This window comes from Hippoglossus hippoglossus, chromosome 8 (genome assembly GCF_009819705.1).
Source record: "Hippoglossus hippoglossus isolate fHipHip1 chromosome 8, fHipHip1.pri, whole genome shotgun sequence".
In the NCBI taxonomy this organism is placed as follows: domain Eukaryota; kingdom Metazoa; phylum Chordata; class Actinopteri; order Pleuronectiformes; family Pleuronectidae; genus Hippoglossus; species Hippoglossus hippoglossus.
In genome coordinates, this window is record NC_047158.1 from 18,219,324 (window position 1) to 18,242,407 (window position 23,084).

Sequence of the window (23,084 nt, forward strand, 5' to 3'; positions counted from 1 at the left end):
CTCTCTACGTTCTCTCTCATTATAAAGCACATTTAAACAAGTGCTATACAAAGAGATTCGATCATGGGAGTATTTGATTGATAATTACAATCACTGAACACACAGACATTAATAAAACAGGTTATGAGTGAATGAGACCGGCCTTTGTGTCTTCATGGTGAAAATCCTGCAGCTAAAGACAAACAGAGCAGATGGGACAGATGTCCCCTCGTCTCACAGTTGTACTTTAGGCCTTTTTGACAGTTTCACTGAACAGTTGAGCCTCAGTGGTTTTGTTTTCTTATGTAAATTCTTAATCTTTTAAATCCGCCCTCTCTGACTCTGTTTACACATTTTATTTCAGCTTTTCTCTCCGTCATTCCTCGCTCACCCGATTCTTCTGTCTCCCTGGGACCTTGTGTGTGTCTCTCACACTGACACATTATCGTGTGTGTTCTGTGCTCACACGAGGCCTGTGGGGAACACTAATTGCCTAGTTGTAATTGATTGGCTTTAGCAGTAATTGTTTTCTCTGTGGGTGCGAAACACAAGCATGTGTACGTACAGTCACTTGTGGTTGTGCATCTGTGTGCGCGTGTGTGTGTGTAAAAAAACGGAGAAGGGCGCACTCCCCCTGGTGGTTTCGGGTGACCTCTGTTGTGACAGTGTTGATGGTTTTATTGGCTCCAAATTGAGTTTATGAAGCCATGAAACCCACTGAAACAAAAGGGCGCACCCTGGGCACATTGAATATGGAAGGATTAATACAGACACACTGCCAGCGTGTGTGTTGATGTGTGCGTGCAAGAGTATGCATCTGTGTGTGTGTGTGTGTGTGTGTGTGTGTGTGTGTGTGTGTGTGTGTGTGTGTGTGTGTGTGTGTGTGTGTGTGTGTGTGTGTGTGTGTGTGTGTGTGGATGAGGAGAACCTGCTGCTCGGATAGCGTTGGAGCTGAAATCCATAATCCTTGACACAGACACACACTGAGAACCACGTGCATTAATATATACACGTCTCCTCTGGCATTCCATACACACACACACACACACACACACACACACACACACACACACACACAAACACACACACAGTGGCAGCATGCCAAATAAGTAGTGTCTTAGGGCAGCTTGATTTTGGGCAGTTTTTAATTGGAAGCTGTGAACCTACGCTTTCTTCTATTTATACCACAAATCACAAATTAAACTGTTGATGGGGCGTTTACATTCCTTATTATTCAGCTATTCTATAAAATGTAATTGTTATAGACAATACAGTCACAAAACATACAAAACATCTGGATTTCAAATCAAGTATTCTTTTCCACCAGAATAAGATGAAGAAGATGATGATGACACTAGTAGTGAGGACGATGATGGTCGCTATGGTGTTGATTGTATCGAAAGCAATTGTTTTCTCTCCTGAGAATAAAATAATAATATTTAATGATGGATTAAAAAGAAAGTTGTTGCTGTGGTTGATGTGTGAATATTCTCCCCTGCAGAGCTCTCTGTACTACTGGATCAAGAAGAAGCTCCTTGACATGAAGCCCCGCTGGTGCAAAGAGCACGAGGACTGGGCGCTGTACTTGTTCTCTCCAGAAAGCCTGTGAGTCTCTCCCACATGCACACACACACACACACACACGCACACACACTCTACACAATATATCAGTGGCAGCTTCTGTGGCACAAGACACACTGATCAGATGTGATCACAGGTTCCACTCGACGCATGTGGAGACACCGTCTAATTCCAGCTGTGATCTGATGTACTCTTTCAAGCCACATGTTAATACCACGTATGAACAGGGTCTGTGGTCCCGTTGTTCACTGGCTTCATCTTTGCAGTTTTCTTTCTTTCACCACTTGGCTCCTAATGACTTTATTTGATTACCTTGGCTCCCTTCTCTGATTTTTCTTTTGTTTACCCTCTTCTCACTGATTATCTCTTGGTCAATAGCTTTAACCGACCATGGACATATTATAGATGACTCATTGCATCTGTGTGTGTGTGTCTGTGTGTGTCTGTTTGTTTAGATTGCGTGTTTGGTGCCAAAGTGTGATCTCTCACAAAATATTCGACCATGTGGTTCTGGTTTTCATCTTCCTCAACTGCATCACCATTGCTCTGGAAAGACCTGGAATACAGCTGGGCAGCACGGTGGGACACACACACACACACACACACACACACACACACACACACACACACACACACACACACACACACACACACACACACACACACACACACACAACATACAAGTACAAGGTGTTTATTCTTACAGCAGCTATTAAATGCATCAATGGTTCATGATAATACTTTGTTCATTTAACTGGTGAATCAAGTCAGTAAATAACAGCCTCCCTGTATTAAACTGACTGAGGCTTTTGGAGCTGATCTACTGCAGTAGACTCGATGTGGACACAGAGATAAACCAATCTACAAACCAATGGATGTCAGGTATACGTAGACGGTGTAGATGAGGACGACAGGACTTACACAAAGTGTGTCACACAAAGGTTTCACTACTGTAACAAAGACGTGAACCTTGATTTTTGATCGTGCTTCAGACTTTTCACATGAATGACCTTCTAACTTCTTTCCCTTCTTCAGGAGCGAGTCTTTCTGAGCGTGTCCAACTACGTCTTCACTGTGATCTTCTTTGCTGAAATGGCCGTTAAGGTAACTCAACGAAAGGTGTACATTTCTATGTTTTTAATTTACCTTTGATTTACGAGTGCGGTAATGTTTGAATGATTCCATCATGGTTTCAGTCGGTTCTCAGTGTTTTGGGTTTTCACACCAGGTTGTAGCTCTGGGTTTCTGCTTCGGCAAGCAGAGCTACCTTCAGTCCAGCTGGAACGTTCTGGACGGTTTGTTGGTGTTTGTGTCTCTGGTTGACATTCTGGTCTCTCTGGCCTACACTGGTGGAAACAGGATCCTGGGCATCCTGCGAGTCCTGCGTCTGCTCCGAACTCTACGTCCACTCAGGTAAATACTGAGTTTGTAGGTGTTTTGTTGTAAACACTAAACATCCTACCCTATCTCATATTCCTGTCCATTAACTGTGTGTATCTGTATGTCTCCATTTGTGTGTTGCAGGGTAATCAGTCGAGCCCCAGGACTGAAGCTGGTAGTGGAGACTCTCATCACCTCTCTCAGACCCATCGGGAACATTGTCCTCATCTGCTGCGCCTTCTTCATTGTCTTCGGCATCTTGGGGGTTCAGGTAGTTTGCACACACACAGTTTGTCAGTTGCTTTTTCTTTGCTTCAGGACAAGGCTCTTTAACCTTTGTTTCCTAAAACGTGGGGGAGATCACAGACATAATCACAGATTTAACCGATTTTTTATCTTATAATCTTAGTGTTGTACGTAACATCCTGGTCCCAGCTCGCTCTCATTGGCTATTGCGGGTTTCTTTCTGAGGCCGATTATTTGAAATATCAAACATGTTTGATTCAAGATCGGGGAGGATCCGACTCAATTGGAACTATTACGATTATTTTGTAAACACTGCACCGATTGACCTCCAGTCGGAAACCCTGCTGTGATTTTCGGAAAGCAGCAAGGTCTAAAATCGCCCTGATTATCCTCTAGTGTCCAGCAGCCTTGAATGTCAGTCCTGTTGATCAGCCCCATATGTGAAAGTGGCTTGAGGCAGGGTTGGAAGTGTCCCGAATATCCAATGGAGAGTGATTCTTTGTCCCTTAAGAGTGCGAGTTGTGAAAGAATGACAGTTGGGTTAAGTGTGCAAAAGGACAACATGACCCCCAGGCCAGCGTTTCAGCTGAGCACTCAGGAAAAAAACCACAGAGAAGAACGAGCTCTGTGAAACGTTCTTTTATTTCCTGACATTAATAGTGGGATGTTTAAAAAGCCGCGAGCGCTGGTGAGATAATGTGTAAACGGCAGCCGAGCAGACCTCTCTCACTCTCTCTCTCTCTCTCTCTCTCTCTCTCTCTCTCTCTCTCTCTTCTGTCAAGCTGTTCAAGGGGAAGTTCTACATCTGTGAAGGTCTGGACACAAAGAACGTCACCAACAAGTCGGACTGTGTGCCGCCGAATTTACGCTGGATACGAAGGAAATACAACTTTGACAATCTGATCCAGGTACAGATTAACACACTCACCCACTCACGCCAACATTTTTTAAATGATTGGAATACATGTTCCTCTCTTTCCTCTCCAGGCCCTGATGTCGCTGTTCGTTCTGTCGTGTAAGGACGGCTGGGTCAACATCATGTATGACGGGCTGGATGCGGTGGGAGTGGACCAACAGGTAATGAAGTGAGGAAGTTGCTCTGCATGTTTTGTGAAAACAGCCAAATATCTGTGAATATATAACTATAATAAATATCCCTAACCCCGAGTATTAGCATTAACGCAAATCCACTTCAAAGTACAGCGTGAAAAAGAGACCGAGTGGGAGTGAACAATTAAATTAATAGACTAAAGGCGAATTAAATTGCTGTGCTGTAATAATACCAAATTAAAGCGGGGCTCCAAAGAGGAATTTATAGCACACACTTCAAAGCTTCAATTGATGTCCTCAGATCCACGACTGTCTCTGGTGTAATTGCCTGAAATGTGTTTCATGTTTGCAGGAACGTTAACTGAGTGACGAGAACCCAAAGAATGAAAAGAATTAAATAAATCTTGATGCGTTGAACTGCTGCACAGACAGCGACATGATGATTTAAAACTCTTTCTAAAAGCTTTTAACAGGAGGGGACTTGTACAGAGTTCACATTTCCCTCTTTGTGTCTTTACTAAACATTTAATAGTGATATCAAAAAACAGAATTTTCTCTCCACTCCTCCCCTCTTTTCCTCTTCTTCTTCCTCTTCCTCTTCCTCAGCCTGTGAGAAACCACAACCCCTGGATGCTGCTCTACTTCATCTCCTTCCTGCTCATCGTCAGCTTCTTCGTCCTCAACATGTTCGTCGGCGTCGTGGTGGAGAACTTCCACAAGTGCCGGCAGGACCAGGAGGAGGAGGAGACCCGCCTGCGGGAGGAGAAGAGGCTCAAAATGATAGAGAAAAAGCGCAGGAGTAAGGAGAATGGAGGAGCTGGTCGGTAGTCTATTTTTCTGAGCACTGCCTGCTTTCAGAGCCTGACCCAAAAGAGAACGAGAATGAACAGAGAGAGAGCAAGGAGATCTATCTGGTTGAGAGACTGACTGGCTCACGCAAGCAGCGACAGGTCGCTGACAGAGTGCGTGGGCTACGCCAGTCTGATGCATGTGACTGCATGCCTGAGGCCCCTCCCCTCACCCTCCCCCAACACTGCATGGACAACTCAGGATACCGGGCCACTCTAAGCAACCTCTAAACATTTATATTAACCTGACTTAAAAAAACGACATGCTCACTCTACCAAACAGTAGAGCTGCCACCAGTGTAAAGTTTTTTTCTTAAATGAAAGAATTCTATTTTTGGTTATATTATTCATTACCATTTAAATTTTTTGCTCCTCTCCTCCGGGAATTTGGCTCGCAACATTTTTCCGATTCCCCTTCCCTCCCCACGAGTGCATGTGCAACTTCTATCTGTCCCACAAGATAGAAGTGGGACCATTCCTGTTAATACGCTTTGACTGGCAGACTCAGAAACATAGCAGACGCTTCTGCTGCTGTATCTGCGAAACATCTGGGATAATAAGCTGTTGGAGGATGTTAAGTTGGTCGGATACAGCTTGTTGACGATACAAGCACATGCTGACATTGGAAACACACCACCCATTGCAAAAGAAATGCTCACAGTATTTTATTAAGACTATATTGTGGTAATATGGCAAACTTATTAATTGGCAGCCCTGAGTATAGAAGAGCACCACAGTTTGGCCCCAACACTAAATTCTATCCATCTACACCTGAATTACAGAAATAGACTAAATGGTGTGAGCAGGAAGACGCTCTTTTCATCTTCTCATGTTAGTCACACGTCTCACTGGTCTAAAACTACAGAAACCACAGAAATGAAATGTGATCTAATAATTAAAACTCCAGCGATTGGCCATTTAATCAAACTCACCTAATAATCATGAAAAAGTTTTAGACTATTGAGATTTTTCTGTGGGTTTTAACTTCCTGTAGTGATGCTGTAGGAGAGGAGAGTGGCTCCGGTGTTTGTTCAACATCACAGACGGAAAAATTAATTTAGCTGTGGAGCAAAGTGGAATTTAAATTACATTTAAAGAAACATTCAATTCCTTAATTTACATCCTTTTGGTGGAAAAGAACGTGTTGTTGAACATTCACCGTGCAGCCGCTCTCAGCCGTGGATGTTCCATGAGGGGCATGTCAGCATGCAGGAGATATGGTGATCACATGGGAGGGTGACATAGACGTGCACGTATTCACCTAAAAAAACACCCAATACCATCCTCATGGACATGTGAGGACACAGTCAAAACATAACAAGACATAAAAAACACAGTCACACATGTTAAAGCATCGTTTAACATGTTTGAGGTGTTTTCCTTGTGATTGCACCTACAATTAAAGTCTGTTTAATATTGAAGGGCAGTGAAAAGTATAAACATGTTTTAATGGTAGAAGGTCTCTGCTGGACAAGAACGAAATGATGAGAGATCCTGTAAAAATCTGAGGATTCTGACATTTTGTTGACATTTTAATTGGAGCCAGAATAATGATATGATATTAACTTGTGTTAACTTTAAGTCTTGTGCAGCGTTAGAGCAGGAATCACCGGAAGAAGAAAGAATCAATTAAACCTGCAAATGTTAGTTAATCTCAGTTAAGCCTGGTATCTAAAACATGCAGTTATCAAGCTATTTGCTTCACTATGCACTAAACCATTGGGTTTCTTGGCTTTATATATTACAGCCTCACCTGTGACTCTCATGTCCTCTGCTCCTTTAACATGCCACACAGGCAGTGGTGTGCACAGAATGCCTAAGAGACGGGGCAACAACAAGGCGTACCAAAGGGGGGGGCAGGGGTTAGAGTTAGGTCTGTTTTTAACATTAAGGTCAGTGCCCTTGTACTTGGAGCTTCAAAGTCTGTACTTCTGATGTGACTTGAAGCCAAATCTTGTGTCTCAGTTCTCCAAAGACACATAATTAATATCCTGGTTCAATGGAGGCAAAACAAGCAGTTGTTAATCTGAGCATAAAGTCAGCAGAGGTCGCCCTCCTCCCTGCCCCTCATGTCTTTGTGCACACCACTGGATACATGTAATGTTTAAAATTCAGGTCGCGGCTCCTCACAGCGACGCTCTGGTTCTCTCTGTGTGTTTTAACTGTTTGCTGCCTGTCTGTCCCTCCTTGTGTTTGTGTGCTCCAGAGGCCAAGCAGAGGCCTTACTACGCAGACTACTCTCCGGTGCGTCTGTCCATCCACACACTGTGCACCAGCCACTACCTGGACCTCTTCATCACCTTCATCATCTGCATCAACGTCTTTACCATGAGCATCGAGCACTACAATCAACCGAAGGTAACGTGTTGTTTGCAGCTCCAGATTCGAAATAATGTGATTATAGCATACAGCTTTAAGAAAATGCTCATTTATTAGATGAAGCAACTCCACAGTAAAACCTCTGACTGAAGCTGACAGCATCAGGTGAAACACTGATTTATGACCCTGCCTCATAGATTCTCCCTGTTTTTTTCCTTTTAGTGACAATGATGGATTTAAGCATTAGTTCCACAATCATAATTAGTCATTTTGAACACTGTTTATTGTTTATTGTCACTCTTCTGTAGTCTCAATTAAGTTTACTCTATTTGAAGTTTAGCAGCGAAAAAAGAATCCTCCAAAAGTAAACACGATTAATAACTTTCATTTAGAACTCGTATTTCATTTCTAAAAAGAAGTTACAACAAAGTTTTCTTGTGGGGTGTTTATGAAATGAACGTGTGTGTGTGTGTGTGTGTGTGTGTGTGTGTGTGTGTGTGTGTGTGTGTGTGTGTGTGTGTGTGTGTGTGTGTGTGTGTGTGTGTGTGTGTGTCTGGTTATGTTTATGTGTTCAGTATTTGGAGGAGGTCCTGAAGTACTGCAACTATGTGTTCACCTTCATCTTCGTCATCGAGGCCCTGCTCAAACTTCTGGCATTTGGGATTCACCGGTTCTTCAAAGACAGGTAACACACACGCAGATGCTGTTGTGTCCAAATTGTATAATATGATGTTGTGTAAAATAGAAATACTCATTTATGTCTTTTTAGCTCGATCACAGTCACATACTGTTTTTTTTTTATGTTTGTGCGTTTGTTCAGGTGGAATCAGCTGGATATAGCTATCGTGGCGTTGTCCATCGTGGGCATCACCCTGGAGGAGCTGAAAATGAACGCAGCGCTGCCCATAAACCCGACTATCATCAGAATCATGAGAGTGCTCAGGATAGCAAGAGGTAGACCACACACACACACACACACACACACACACACACACGTTTATCATGTACGCAATGACAACACACCCGGTACGTTGTTGTGTCAGTTATCGCAACAAACACCATGAATGTAGATTTTGTGATGCACTGTTTTTTATTGTAAGTTCAGCATTAAAAGTTCACCGGTGCCTCCTGGCTTATAGAAATAAACACAAATCCCTGGTGGGGGTGCAGAGCTGCAGTTGCATTGTGCTGTGCCACTGTAAATTCTGCGAAATGGTCCGACTGAAACTCGCTGTTAAAAAACGTCCCCTGTGTGTCTGCAGTGCTGAAACTTCTGAAGATGGCCAAAGGGATGAGAGCTCTGCTGGACACGGTCATGCAAGCGCTGCCACAGGTAAACCCCAAATCTGAGGGGTCTCTTTTTGTTCATATGTTGGTTTTTTATTTTTGTTGTGTGTCTGTGTGTGTGAATGCAGGATCAGTGTGAAGGTTTCTCTTTGGACTAGACAACCCTCTGAAATATTCATGCCTGTTTATGAATATTTAACACGAGGCATATTCGTCCACATTTCCAAATTTCTACCCTGACCCTAAAATGTCTTTTGTACACTTCTCTCCTTACCTCTCCTGAGCTGAACTGTGGACTCCTCCATTAGATGTTTCATTCAAAATGCATGATACAGTAACAAATGCCAGACACATCACGTTGAACACAATTTGTGGCAATCACGAAAGTTCAGAAGGAATCTGGATCCATTATTGAGCAGTTTCTTCTCTTTAAAGCCGCAGTTTTTACTGTGCAGCCGATTCCCCTGATGTTTCTCAATGTTCTTTCTGTCCAGTCCACAAACTTCTTTTTGTGCATCCATGGATAATATAATAATATAATAATAATAAACTTTATTTGCACTTTTCATACAAGAAATGCAGCTTAAAGTAAGGATGTTGTTGCAGTGTCGTAGGTCTTGGCCTCTCCTGCAGAACAGAGCAGCTGCACCAAAGATTTTAGTGCACAAGCAGTGACAGGCCCCATTGTTCTGCTATTTATTAAATGTCAAGTGCACAGAGAGCACAAGCGCAGATTTCAAAGAACTGGGTGAAAGGAAACACAATGGGTATTTTATGATGCTCTGATGCAGAGGTTGTTACAGGAGGTGCATAGAGTTCACAGGGTTTACCCAGAATGCCTCTTGGTGACTGTTTTATTTTTTTATTTTATTTAGTTGTCCAGAGTACAAAGCTGGGATCAATAAACAGACGTGTTTTCTCCACTTTTGATGCATGGTTCCATTTGTGTCAAATGATGATAAAAGCAATAAAAATAAAACTTCTTCTTTTCCCTGCAGCTTTAAACGTGCTGTGTTTACTCTGCAGTGTTTGTTGTGTTCGGGGATCTGACGTGCATTTTGCTTCCAGGTGGGAAACCTCGGCCTCCTCTTCATGCTGCTCTTCTTCATCTACGCTGCGCTGGGAGTGGAGCTCTTTGGCAGACTGAGTCAGTCTCACACAAACACACACACGCACACACACACACACACACACGCACACACATTTTGAATCCAGTCATTACCACCACAGTCACGACTTACAGCAATGTTCCCCTCTCTCTCTCTCTCTCTCTCTCTCTCTCTCTCTCTCTCTCTCTTTCTCTCTCTCTCTCTCTCTCTCTCTACCATGCTCACATTAAAGGCCTCATTTGAGAAGATCATATTCATTTACATATCTCTTCCTGGAGATGGGCCCGCTCTATCGAACCCATTTTCTCTGAGATCGCGACAAAGTGTCGGGGAGCAGCATTAACAGAAATGCATCTGAAGAAGTTTCCAGAATGATTTTGCTCGGGGATGTCTGGCCTCCAGCTTCATGAAAAACAAATCCCAGTCCCATTTTGTGCTATGATTTTATTTAGCTTTTGTGAAAGCTGTCGGATGTGCCGTGCTCCCTCTCGTCACTTTAAATGCTGGTTTAAGACTCACAAAGCCGAGGAAGTGAACTGTACTTTGCTCCAGGCTTAAAATAAGATAACATGCACTTTATTGATCCCTGCGGAGACGTTTGGGGGAGATTATTATAGAACAGCTTGTTGAAAGACCAGAAAACGTTACTTTACATTCACAGTCACGTCCAGGACTTAAATCAATTGCTGCCCCAGGAAAATCTGTGGAGCCTGGGTAGAGGATACAGTGTGTTGACACTGGGGTCGCTCCGTATCTCCAAAAGAATCTTGTTGTCTTTCCAAGCTGACATCTTTGTCGGCGTCTTCTACGTGAACGTTGTTTGTGTATTCTTCCAGTTTTATGTCCGTCCTGTGGTAGAAACATCATCGACTCATCCACTCGCTTCCTGTGAATCCACAAACTTACCTCCTGTACTCTCATAGGGGCTCTTTCCGACATTTCCTGGACATTTTACTAGGAGGCTAGAGGGGAACCTAAAATGTCCGGAGTTCCGTGCATGTATGAAAGGAGCTTTCTTCCGTGCCCCTTACCTTAGTATATACTTTTTAAGGTTTCTGGGAGCTCACAGTGATGATCACCTTTAAAATTGTACCTTAAATAACATTTAAAACATGTCTCTGTGATGCATTTTATGTTGTTTCTTTCCCAAGAAAGAAACTTCACTCGTTCCAGCAGAGGGATGATGTCTGGGACTATTTGTAAGATGACAGAAAGAATACGAGAGAAAGCAGCTGTAAAGTCAAAATACCTTAAATCGTATAAGTTCTTGGTGGGAGCTAGTGTGACTTTACACCCTGGTGTTTTGAATAAAAAAATTATGTCCTTCTACTACCCACAGCACCACCGATCACGGGTTTAATTGGCTCGTGACATTATTGTGTCCTCAGACGAAGACGGTGTGACATCTGAGAGTCCTTTGGGAAACCTAAGACATGAGTGATGCTGTGTGTCGACGCTCTGGGAGTCTTAGCTCTTTGCCTCTGATGTCTGCAGAAGGCCGAGCAGATAAGAGAAGGTCATAAGCAGAGGAGATGGGAAAGAAAAAGTTTCACTTTGAATCTGAATATAAATCAAGTCACTGTTCACTGTTCAATGTCCAGACGCCATTTCCCCCCTTGCACCACGTCCTGTAGCTGCTGGACCAGGGAACTGCTGATTACACATACATTTTATAGTTTTGCAATCAAATACTTAATCACACACGTAAAGTTTTAGTTTTACAATCAAATACTTCCTCACACTGGTTTTATTTTATACCACGTAGTAACTTTTAAAGGATCTGTCCCCTCCTTTTCTCTGTGTTCTTTTTACACAATTAAAAAATGTCTTTGTGACAATATATATTTCAGGCTTGGGTGAAAAAATGTACATTCATTCATTTGTAATGTTTAAAATCTAAATCCATTTGCAATCCTTCTCGTTTTATTTCCTCTGACATGTTAAATCCTCTCGTCTTTCTCCCGGTGAACAGTACTTAGAATAAGATACAAGGTGCGGACGTATTGCTCCAATTCCTCGTCTTTCGCTTCCTCTTACAAAAGAAGACGTCGTCTTGAGGCTCCATGAGGACTCTCTGTCAAATTGACCCTGAAGACAGCTGTCTGCTCTGCTCTCTGTGTCATGTCCACATGGACACACTGTCCAGCTGCTCGTGTGTTTCAGTACACACTGACTCTGTTGTTGTTGTTGTTGTTGTTGTTGTTGTTGTTGTTGTTTTGTCCTCTATGCAGCGAAAGTAACGTACGTCTGTGTTTGTGTTTTGATCAGAATGCACCGAAGATAACCCGTGCGAGGGCCTGAGTCGTCACGCAACTTTTGAAAATTTCGGGATGGCCTTCCTCACACTGTTCCGTGTGTCCACTGGAGACAACTGGAATGGGATTATGAAAGTATGAACAAACACACACACAGACACACACACTCTGAAATGATTACTAGATTATCTCACTGCCACAGAGAGAGCAATGACCTCCAAAACCAATTATAGAAGAATAAATTAGCTTAGAGTCGATCAATGTCAACACTTTCATTTCTGTGTTATTAGAACTTGATATGAGATATAAAATACATAACTTACTCAAATATACATAAATATGAAATGGCCTTGTGACAAAAAAAACAAGGACATAACTCAATGTACTTTTGGGAACATTTGTGTTCAGCAAAAAAAAAAACGTTTGTACAAATGAGCAGGAGTTGATTTCTGTCAGAATTTCTGTTTAAATTTACTGTAGCTAACCTGATACAGACTGAGGTCACTGTTAAAGAGACAGAAACTATAAGTCCCTATGTCCTGATGGTCTGAAGTTTAATGTAGTTGATATACGGGTGTCACCACACAGATGACACACCGGAGATATTGCTTCCACTGTCCTTGGTTCTATTTAAATTCTTCCAAATGTCTAATTGTCCACTTAAGTCATCAGTCTATCAGCTGCTCGCCCTTCTGTCCGTCTCTCTTTCTGATTCTCTGTCCCTCTTCGTCCCTGATTCTCTGTCCCTCTTCAGGATACACTAAGGGAATGTCATAAAGATGACGTCCACTGTCTCCCCTACCTGCCCTTGGTCTCTCCCATTTACTTCGTCACCTTCGTGCTCATGGCCCAGTTCGTCCTGGTCAACGTGGTGGTGGCTGTTTTGATGAAGCATCTCGAGGAAAGCAACAAGGTACAGTTTAAAAAAAATACAGTGTGCACCTGAGATGCACATTAACAAACGCGGTAAAACGCAGTCGTTAAGTGAATGTGCGTGTGAATTTTGCAGGAGGCTAAAGAGGATGCGGAGATGGATGCAGAGATCGCCCTGGAAATGGCGATGGAGAGGCAACGCAAACAAAGCACAACCTCCCACGGCAGCTCGGTGGAAGGAGCCTACGTTGGGCCGTGTCCACAGTCCCCTGAACAGGTAGGAGGGACATCACCTTCCTCATTGGTCAGTCAGGGAACTGCACAGAAAACGTAAATTAGGGTGATATGGGGAGAAAGTCGTTTTGATAACTCAGGGTACAAGTTTCTGAATTTGTCCTCGATCAGTGTTGCAGTGTAACTCACTGTGTGGTCTCTGTCTCCCCCTGCAGGAGGAAGAAGTCCAGTGTGAAGACCCAGACCTGCTGTCGTCAAGGAAGATGTCCGTATCCAGGATGCACTCCCTGCCTAACGACAGCTACATGTTCCGACCCGTGCGGCCCGCCAGCGCCCCCTATGCTTTGGAGGAGGTGGATCTCAGTCCCCAGCACCACCAGCATTCAGGTGCCTCATTACTTCTTGTGCTGTCTCAGCTTTGTGTTAAACAGCCACTGACATAATTCTACACACAGACTAAAAACTGTTCAATGAAGCAAATATGTTTACAGCACCATACTTGATTTTATTTAAAGGAAGGAGCTGAAGTTTGTGATAATATTTGCTTCAGTCACATGATGCAGAATACGCCGGCAAATTGTGTTATAATTTTTTTTAAAACACACAACGTGCTCCAACCTCACCCATGTCTCCCTCTTGTGGTTGTTCATGACTACACACACACACGATTTACATTCACCTAGAAGAAGAACTCCCAGTTGTGTCCCATCACATTATTATTTCATCCTCCAGTCTGAGCTTGTGTGTGTGTGTGTGTGTGTGTGAGCAGTCACAGTAGGAGCAGAACAAACTGTAGCCGAGACTCCTTAGCGCTGACGAGCACTGTTTCACTGTATCTGCAGTCAGGTTCTAATGGCATGTTGAGGCCAGGCTCTGGACAGACACAGCTCTGTCCCAAGGTACTTCGCTGCAGCGGATGAGCCGATCCACGTGAATCTCTGCAACCGTCTCACAGGCTCATCTGCTCCGTGAATGAATACTCAGCTAGAATGATGCTTAACTTCAGGACCAAGCTGCAAAGTCACAAAGAAGAAAAAAGGCTTTTGTATTTGTTAATAAAATTAAAATCCAGACAGCCGTGTTGCTCTGTTTAATGTTCGTGTTTTAAGATTCAAAACGAAAGACGTGTAACAAAGTGGCTTTTCAGCTTGGACTTAAAGAAAAGTGAACTCGTCCGAGATCTAACTCTGACTTCGCTGCACAGTTTTTACTTTTATTGAATCTGAACTCACAGGTGGAGCTGACCTGTGTGTGCAGAATGTCTGAGACCCTGGTTACACAACAGTCGACACAGATTTAGCTCAGTCTAAAGCCTAAAGAATCTAAAGTCAGTCACGTGGGACTGTTAACGTAACCAGGATCTGATTAACATGCTGAGAACTGCGATACTCTTCTGTACTCTTCCCTTCTTTTCTTTTTTTAATGAGCAAATGGGTGCTAATGATGTCTCTGCAGAAAACACTTTATTTTGATGGCAGATTTCTAGTTAAAGAGCAAAAATGAATTGAAATTAAACCTTTAAATGTATTTTTAAGGGAGTTGTTGCTGAGATCTGAATTTTCTGTCAAAATAAAGTCTTAGAAGTGTTTTTATAATGACTTCTGGAATTTAATGACTTTAGATCATACCGAAGTAATAAGAATTTGTCACTATGTGTGTATGTGCCTGTATATGCATGTGTTTTCCGCACGAATGCACGTGTTTGCCGTCAAAGAGTGTATAAATATATATTGTGTCAAACCGTGATTCAAACTCTTTCCCATTTGAATCTTCAGGCTCAGTGACGTCGGTTCAGTCGCAGCCATGTGAGAGTGGCGCTCTGCTGCAGGTTCCGGACGTTTCCCCCGTTCACCCCCGGTCGCCTCCCGCCCTCACCCTGCCCCGCATCGCCCCGCCCACACCGAGCCTGTCTCCCCGTGCCCTGCGCAAACAGGTGAGAGCTGCGTACACACATGCAAACTCTGAAAGACTCACACACACACAACAATTTAGCTCGATCATATTGTCATATTGTTTTTGTTGTTCATGTTGCAGGTGGCAGTTAAAGTGGATTCGGTGGAGACGCAGGGTTGCGAACAACAGGAGAGGCCGAACCCCGTCCATCGTCCTCCCCCGTCCCCTTCTCCCCTCTCTCCTCATGCCTCCTCCCCATCTCCCCACCCTCCTCCTCCTCCTCCTCCCTCCTCTCCCTCAGCCCTCCCCCTCCCACCCAGCTTGGCCTCTGCCTACCCGCTTCCTCCTGCGTCTCCCTCACCTCTGCCTCCTCACCTGTCTTGCCCCTCTTCCCTCCCTCCTCCGCCATCTTCTCCCGCACTTCTCCTCCCCCCGCCTCGCTCTCCGCGTCTCCCGCTGCGCCCCGCAAGCCTCCGGAGACCCAGACCACCCTCCGCCGCCTCCCTCTGCGACCCGGCCGACGAGGAGGTGTATCACATCACCAGCCGCAGGGGGAGGGATGAGGAGAGCAAAGGGAAGGTCGGCCGAAGCCACTCCCTCTCCCCTTACACTTCTCCACACTCTCTCGACTCCTCGCCGCTTCCTCCCCCGCTACCGCCCTCCTCCTCAAAGAGCACGCTCAATCTGCTTCAGGCGGGATTGGAGGACAGTGACTTCAGGAAGGGCTCAAGCATCGACAACCAGGCCTTCCTGGACAAGCCCTCATCACTCGCCGTTGGTTACCCTGACGACCACCGCCGCCATTCCATCGAAGTCTGCCTCCCACAGGCCGTCATCCCCGACGATGAACAACCCTTCGCACAAGAGGCCCACCGGTCGGAGAAGGGTGGCCAGGCATTCCCTGTCCGGGTGCAGTCAGTCGGGGGGGGCCACAGAAAGAAGAAGATGAGTCCTCCCTGCATATCCATCCACCCGCCCTCAGAGAAGGAACCCCCCCAAACCTCCTCACCCCCAAAACTTGCTGACTGCAGCATGATGCTGAGGCGCAGGACACCCTCCTATGATTTGACGCCACACTCACAGACGCCCTCCCCGATGCACACGGCGCTCACACCCATCCACAAACCTCTGCAAGCACACTCACCGACTCACACACTGACACTCTCGCGGGGGTCTACTCCGACACACACTCAGTCATACACCCCCCCGCACCCGTCCACACCCACACACCCGCACATCCCCATCAGTCCAAACATCTTCATCCAGCCTCATGCACCTCTCGGTCCAAACACCTTCTCACAGTCACGCTCCCACTCCCCCGCGGCGAGGCACTCGTCCCTCACGGGGGACTGCATCCCCCTCCCCCAGTTCACCTTCGACCAGCCACAGTCCAGATACATGAGCGGCCTATCACCCGGCCTGTCAGACGCTGACACGGCCACCTGCTCCTCCCCTTTCGACAACAGACTGGGAAGTGCTGCGGGATTCAGTGCAAAGAACCGGAGGACCGCCCAGTGAACGTCGAGCGTTGCCTTCAGGAAGTCGTTTCTTTGGTCCCAAAATCTCTGGAGCTGGATTAGTGCGGCCTCGGCCGACCTCAGCAGAGATTGGATGCTACGGGGAGAATGAGAGGAAGAAGATATCCTGGGAGAGGGATATTTTTTTTGTTTTCATTTTGCTGAATACTGAAAAGACATTGATTTCTCTTTCCAGAGAGATGCTGGAACAGTCCTTTCCTTGGATGATATACAATGGATCTATTATCCTGAACCCAGCGCGAAGGACAGCAGCTCCACCGAGGCTGAACCAGTGTAACAGTACCCACTGTACGTGGTGTGTTCGGACTAATACTAAAAACACACCAGGACTAAAGCCACCTAACTCCGTAGCCAAAGTTTCTTTTTTTGTGACACACTGTCCCTTCCCATGCAAGCCAATCAGGAAGCAGCGTCTGGCTGATAACCTCTGACCTTTTACGGGAAGCGGGTTTGTGAAATGCGAGCATGGGGGGAATTGTGGGATATGCAACTTCAGGTTTTCTACAGAAGTTCTACTTGCCCCTCCTCTGCTCCTCGATCACATTGATCAGAGCAGAAGTGTGTGTGTGTGTGTGTGTGTATTTGAGTGAGTGAGCGAGTGTGCGTTTTACTGTCAGATCTGTTGTCATGGAAGTCGGCCATGTTATTCTTACGCCTGCAACGACAGAGGAGGGGGAGCAGGGCAGAGCTGTAGTGTATGTGTATCTGTGCAGTGTAAATAAAGGAAAATACTGTATTTGGTGAGATTAAAAATAGCTCTATCCATATGCACATATTTTTATAGAAATCTAAGATGTTTTTGCACACAAAATTTGAATTTCAAGTTGCTTGTTTTCCCTCTGTTGTCCTCTTGTGAATGTATGTTTCTTTTCAAAGCGGGGAGCAGAGCAGTGCGAGGGGATCAACCCTCCTCTCGGCAGACGGGCTGCGGCGGAGGAGTGGGATTTTTATTTTTCTATTTTGAAAAAGAGAAAGAGAGAGAGAGAGAGAGAACAGGGGGTGTGATGTGTTTCTGTAGCGTCGTCTCAGATCTCTATGTATCCGGTGTCTAAATAACAGTGTAAAGACGTGGGCTCAGTGATGCGTTCCAAATCGATTCCAAGACGTTCCCCCCACCTTGACTCTGCAGCGAGTACAATTTGTCCCTCCACAGATTCAAATCTCCAAAATAACATTAGGAATTGACCGCACTTTTGTTTTCTATTGGACCGGATGAATACACGTGAAGGAAATCCAGTGTTATTCTCATGACGCGGCATCACGGAGCATCTCCTCTTCAACTGTTCTCAAGCTGAATCAGCTCCGACACCACTTAAGTGTTTCTGTGCATCTAAAGACAACCAAACTTACTAAGTATGTGTAGCCAGAGTGCAATAATAATATATACCTGTGGTAAATATAGTGACCTCGACGCTATATAAAACAGCCACACTCGTGTTCGTACATACTGTAGAACTACTATATATGATATAAACCCGTTTTATATGATGATTAAGAGTGTGTCTATCTCTAGTGTTCATGCTACTATAGGTTACCTGCCCCCTGGGTGTGGCGGTGGCGGTGGAGTGGGTGTGGCTGGCAGCGGTGGAAGCTCACGCCCCCCCCTGCCGACGGTTGTCATTGTAATCTGAAGAGTGACATGCATCCCTGCTGAGGACTCGATAACACATTCATCACTGTTTTATTTAATCCACCCTGACTATGAAACACAACAATACAGTCAAGACTTCACGTTGGTTTAAAGGTTCAGTGTGAAAGATTCAGGTGAAAGGGCAAAAATTAAATATAAAATAATCCTAGTGATGTTTTCACTAGTGTGTTTCATCTAAAATGTACAAATTGTTGTTTTCTTCAGCCTAGAATGAGCCTTTATATTTAAATACTTTATATTTACATCTGGAGCAGGTTCTCTCTAAGGAGGCTACAGGTTCTCTTTCATGTTTGGAAGGGGAGGGTGAGGTGAGGGGTATTCAGCTGCAACATGCAACTTCACCACTAGATGTCACTCAATCCTACACACCGAACCTTTAAATCCATAAGAGTCATGCTAAATGAACCCACAGATGAAATAATGCACCCCCTGCAGGTGTGAGTGACAAAGTATGGCGAGCATTTTCCTTCCAGTGGCTGAATGTTCACCTATGAAGCCATACTGGTTTTCAGCCACAGCACAATATGTCTTTCTGTTTTCGTGCACAATCTGGTTTGGCACTGGCACACGAGCAGCATGCGTGTGAGCTGCTGGTTCCGATCCCTGACTTTCAAAAGCAGCTGGCTGGGTCGACGTCTTCGTGTTTGGTTCTGTTGTTTTACTGTCTGATCAGCATGTAACGTGCACAAGTCCTCGGTGATCTGAGTGAAACCAAAGTGCTTTGATGCTGTGACATAATCACCTCAGGCTCTGGTTGTTTTGTTTTTTTTCACATTTGTGCAAATTGAAAATGATGCATCTTTATAGATTTTACCAACCAAACCGACCACATTCAAAGCATATACACATTTTCCTCTTAAATCCAACTAAACTGGCCTTAAAGGCCTAATAATAAGCTCCAAATTTAATATATTATTATCATCAGATTCTCGTTCATTAGCTTCACATCTCTCCAGCGGTATGCATGTAACTGTTGAGTTAAAACATGAGGAGAAAAGCAAGAGAAAAGAAGGAAACTACTGTATTTTCGGTTCATTTTGCAACACGTCCGCACCTTTGACCCGATTGGTTGGACAACATTCAGCAGTGCGGCGCTGCAGCTATAAGTTCAGGTCGAGGGTTACATCGCAGATAGAGTTAGACAAATGTCGGCGTCTCGCAAAGACAGATTTTAAAAGCTCTCGGACAGTGAAATCACAAATTGACAGAGTCGCTGCTGCAGCGTCACGTCTGATGTTGGATTGTGAGATGTTGTTCTCCCTCCTGAACGTGGCACAGTTGCTCATTCTCCCTGGTTCTAGAATCATGTTTTTTAAATACAGTATGTGCTTGAACACTGTCATCGTGCAACATGTCCTGTTTCATGTCCTCTTCCTGCACAGACTGTCAGCGACGGGAGGTTTTTGAGTGCAGTCTGTCTCGTTCTTATTTGCGCAGACGACACCGATCTCCAGCAGATTGCCATAATAATCAATACAGTTTGGTAGGGTGACTGCATATTTGTTCTTACGATTTACAGATCTCTGGATCTCAGTATTTAAATCCTGTTTTTTGAGGAAACAGTTTTGACTGTTGCATGTTTCCGATTTAAGATATGAAAAAAAAAAACTTTTGGGAAAAGAATCATCTGGATGTTTTAGAGATTTTGATATTTGCATTTTCAGATGTTTCCATTTGTAGATTGACTACCTAATTGCACTGGGCTCTGACTAATTAGTATCTGTGAAAATACTGATTAAATGACCCTCTTCTTTATTGTCCAATGCAATACTGGGTGGTTATTTGCTGTATGAGGACCGAGCTCCTCTTTATACAGTTTTCTAGACAGACATGGAAACCAAACTGGTTCTATTTTGCTTGGAACCAGTGTTATTTAACGTTGAGGTGAACCTTTTCTTCACACACACATGGTAGAACTCTGGTGATGGTGAAACTAATTAACTGATGTATATTTTCCGTAGGAGTAGCCTTGACCCTGACGCTCTGTAACAGACAGATCAGGTTTAGTAATAAGTTGTATTTTCTCGCTGGTCCGGCCTCGGACTGCAGCCGACACCACACGTGTCACCACAGCAGCAGATCCAGATGTTCAAACTGTGACACAACTTGATTTTGATGAATCAGAAGCCTTCTCTTTTCTTTCTTTCTTTTTTTTTCTTTTCTTTTTTACAACCCTACGGTGATTGGCTCAAGCACCCCCCCTACCCCAAAAGCCTTACAAGGAGGGGAGGAGGTGTGTTCTGTTTGTGTTGGAGAAGAACCAATGTGTCTGCAATAATAAGCCCTCCGTTAGTCCCCGTCCCGGCGGGAGAAGGGAGGGGGACAGGGGGAGGTGTTTAAAGGCTCGACACGCAGTCGGACTCTCTACATTGTATCGTCGCTGATTATTGTGTGATGACCAACCGTTGTCCTGAAGGATGTTTCCCTGTCAATTAAAAAAATACAAGATTTTTTTTATTCCTGAAACAGTCTCGTCTGCTTCGTTTCTTCATGTCATCTTTACAGTGTGAAATCAATCAGGAAGGAAATATTGTCCTGTCTGCTCCACTCAATGTATTGTCCATCTTTAGTTACTTGTTGTTATTTATGGGGGATCTTATTCCACAGTGTCGTACCGCCATGTTTCTACGGAAGCCTAGAACAGACAATTGCTCTGGACGAGGGCCCTCTGGTGTTTTCATGTTACCTGAACAACACTCATCAACACACGGGTACTTTAACATTTGTACAAAGTGGATAAAAGGACAAGAAAATAAACATGCACCACATTATTAAAGATAAAAACCAGTGGTTTATTACAAAAAGCAGCGGGAAGGAACATTTCAGATGTGAATTAGATCTTAATTGCTTCACCATATAGTGTTTTTTCCCTCTTTTTTTATTTTATACACTACTGTTTTGGGTACTTTTACTCCACCACAGGATTGTTGCCTCTGCCAAGGATGATGTAGTGGACTATCTCAACCACTAGATGGCAGTGGTTGCTAAGATAATGTGTGGGAACTGTTTTATACTTTTAATGTTTTTAAAACAGCAAACCCAGTTCATTGAGTTTCAGTACTTCAGAAATAAAATGTGACATAATGTAACATAATAACATAAAATGTGTTGTTTATGTGCATCATATTTGTCCTGCTTTGCTGTATTTGACTTTACTGTGTGACCTGTCCTGCAATTATCATCACAACCTAGTTAGTGTATTCATTAATTAAGGGAACAATCCATTATCAATTAATCACGTTTTTTTCCAGATGGTTTTGCAGCACAGTCTTGGCTCAGGCCTGAGATTTAACTGTTGTAGCGTGTTCAGGCGATACGACAGTAGATGGCGCTACTGAACATTATATGCACTGTAATGAGACATGATAGTAGCCTCTAGTGCTTTGTGTGTGTGTGTGTGTGTGTGTGTGTGTGTGTGTGTGTGTGTGTGTGTGTGTGTGTGTGTGTGTGTGCATGCCAGTGTGCGCGTGTGTTTTTTGTGTGCGTGTTTGTTAGTGAAGCAACGTCACTTGTAATATGTTCCTGTGAGAAGCGAAAGGTCAAGATGACAGATCGGAAGCAAAATAAAAAGCCTCCTCCCCCTCCTCCCCCGACTCAAGCAGCAGCGGCTGCTAACAGCTTCTCCTTTAAAATGCCAATATACATTTGAGACGTATTACCGCTGCAAATTCAATTTTAATTCATCACCCTTTCGTAATAAAATCAGTCTGGGGCCTTTTGTTCATTTGAATCAGCAGTGCTGTTTGATGTGTTCAGAGACTGAATCCGTGCACGGCTGAAATGATCCCGTCAAAGCTGCATTCAAAGGCCGACTCTGCCTGTGACCATTAAAGAAACATCTCTCTTTTTTGGCTCATACTCTCTGTGAAGCCTGTTTAAAAGTGCAGCTCGACTCCCGCCCGTCTCCATATGTCTCTGCGCTTATCTGCTCTTCAAATAAGTCAGTCACCTTGTTGCAGGGTTGCCAGGTTTTCCATCTTTATGGTGCCATGAAACTTCCACTATCAGCTTTTGAATTGGATAAGCACATTTGGCAGTTCAGAAAAAAAAAAAAAAAAAGAAAACACCCCACTCTTCAAAAAAGTTTCCTCTTTCAGCAGCTGCTCAGACGCGGTGGGAAGCAGCTGTTTCAGGCTTGTGTTGGGATGAGGAGCAGGCGAGCGTCAGCGGGAAAGTCTGGATTTAAACCAAAGACATTAAAGATTAACAACTGATTTTGAGCTGTTTCATAGCATCAAATAACAACAAGTTTATCAGATACATGAGCTTTTGATTGTCATGTCCCATGTGTTAACATGTAGGAGGCGGGATTTATGACCTGTACTGCAGAGGGCCACCAGGGGGCAATCAAGTTGCTTTGGCTTCGCTTTTCAGGAGCAGTCATGTCGTCCATCTTTAGAATCTATGGTTTAAACCATGTAGCTGCTCTAACTTCCTCTTAGAGGGTAAAAGGAAATAAAACTCCATCAGGTTTAGTAATAAATGTTAAAACTGCTTGTTACATTTAGACAGTGGGAAACTGAGTTTTATAGTTGGATATAGGACCTGATGTGAATGATTTCCAGACATAATGAAGTGCTTGTTTAACAATGTTTGCTTTCCAGTGTGACAGAAGTATTATTCTAACCTGAAGATAAACATTTGAATTGTCTTTGTCACACTTGGGTCATCAACAATTTCCCATTCGAGCAGCTTGTTAGACTCTGGTGGTTTGAATGAGGACACACATGAGGAGACGCAATGAATCACCTTTAAAAGCAGGGCCCACGATCATCACGCCATCACACCAGGCCCCGCAGGCTCGAGACAGGGACGCCTGATTCTCCAGGAATAGTCTCTTT

At 44.2% G+C, this 23,084-nt stretch overlaps 1 protein-coding gene across 4 annotated transcripts in view; it reads left to right on the forward strand.

Moving 5' to 3' along the window:
* cacna1ha (calcium channel, voltage-dependent, T type, alpha 1H subunit a) overlaps positions 1-20,709 on the forward strand; it is a 97,249-nt gene extending 76,540 nt beyond the window's left edge. The window contains exons 20-39 of one of the 4 annotated variants that reach the window (XM_034594003.1): positions 1,481-1,584; positions 2,016-2,139; positions 2,596-2,664; positions 2,789-2,973; positions 3,085-3,211; positions 3,969-4,094; positions 4,174-4,263; positions 4,843-5,056; positions 7,291-7,442; positions 7,979-8,088; positions 8,224-8,357; positions 8,666-8,736; positions 9,759-9,837; positions 12,068-12,189; positions 12,809-12,967; positions 13,064-13,204; positions 13,377-13,548; positions 14,937-15,094; positions 15,196-15,290; positions 15,321-18,080. In XM_034594003.1, the coding sequence (XP_034449894.1) occupies positions 1,481-1,584; positions 2,016-2,139; positions 2,596-2,664; positions 2,789-2,973; positions 3,085-3,211; positions 3,969-4,094; positions 4,174-4,263; positions 4,843-5,056; positions 7,291-7,442; positions 7,979-8,088; positions 8,224-8,357; positions 8,666-8,736; positions 9,759-9,837; positions 12,068-12,189; positions 12,809-12,967; positions 13,064-13,204; positions 13,377-13,548; positions 14,937-15,094; positions 15,196-15,290; positions 15,321-16,572 (3,684 nt within the window). In that variant the 3' untranslated portion in view covers positions 16,573-18,080. Of the gene's footprint in view, positions 1-1,480; positions 1,585-2,015; positions 2,140-2,595; positions 2,665-2,788; positions 2,974-3,084; positions 3,212-3,968; positions 4,095-4,173; positions 4,264-4,842; positions 5,057-7,290; positions 7,443-7,978; positions 8,089-8,223; positions 8,358-8,665; positions 8,737-9,758; positions 9,838-12,067; positions 12,190-12,808; positions 12,968-13,063; positions 13,205-13,376; positions 13,549-14,936; positions 15,095-15,195 lie in introns of all 4 variants that reach the window. The other 3 variants (XM_034594000.1, XM_034594004.1, XM_034594002.1) reach the window with 3 other exon arrangements.
* Positions 20,710-23,084: the final 2,375 nt, after the last annotated feature.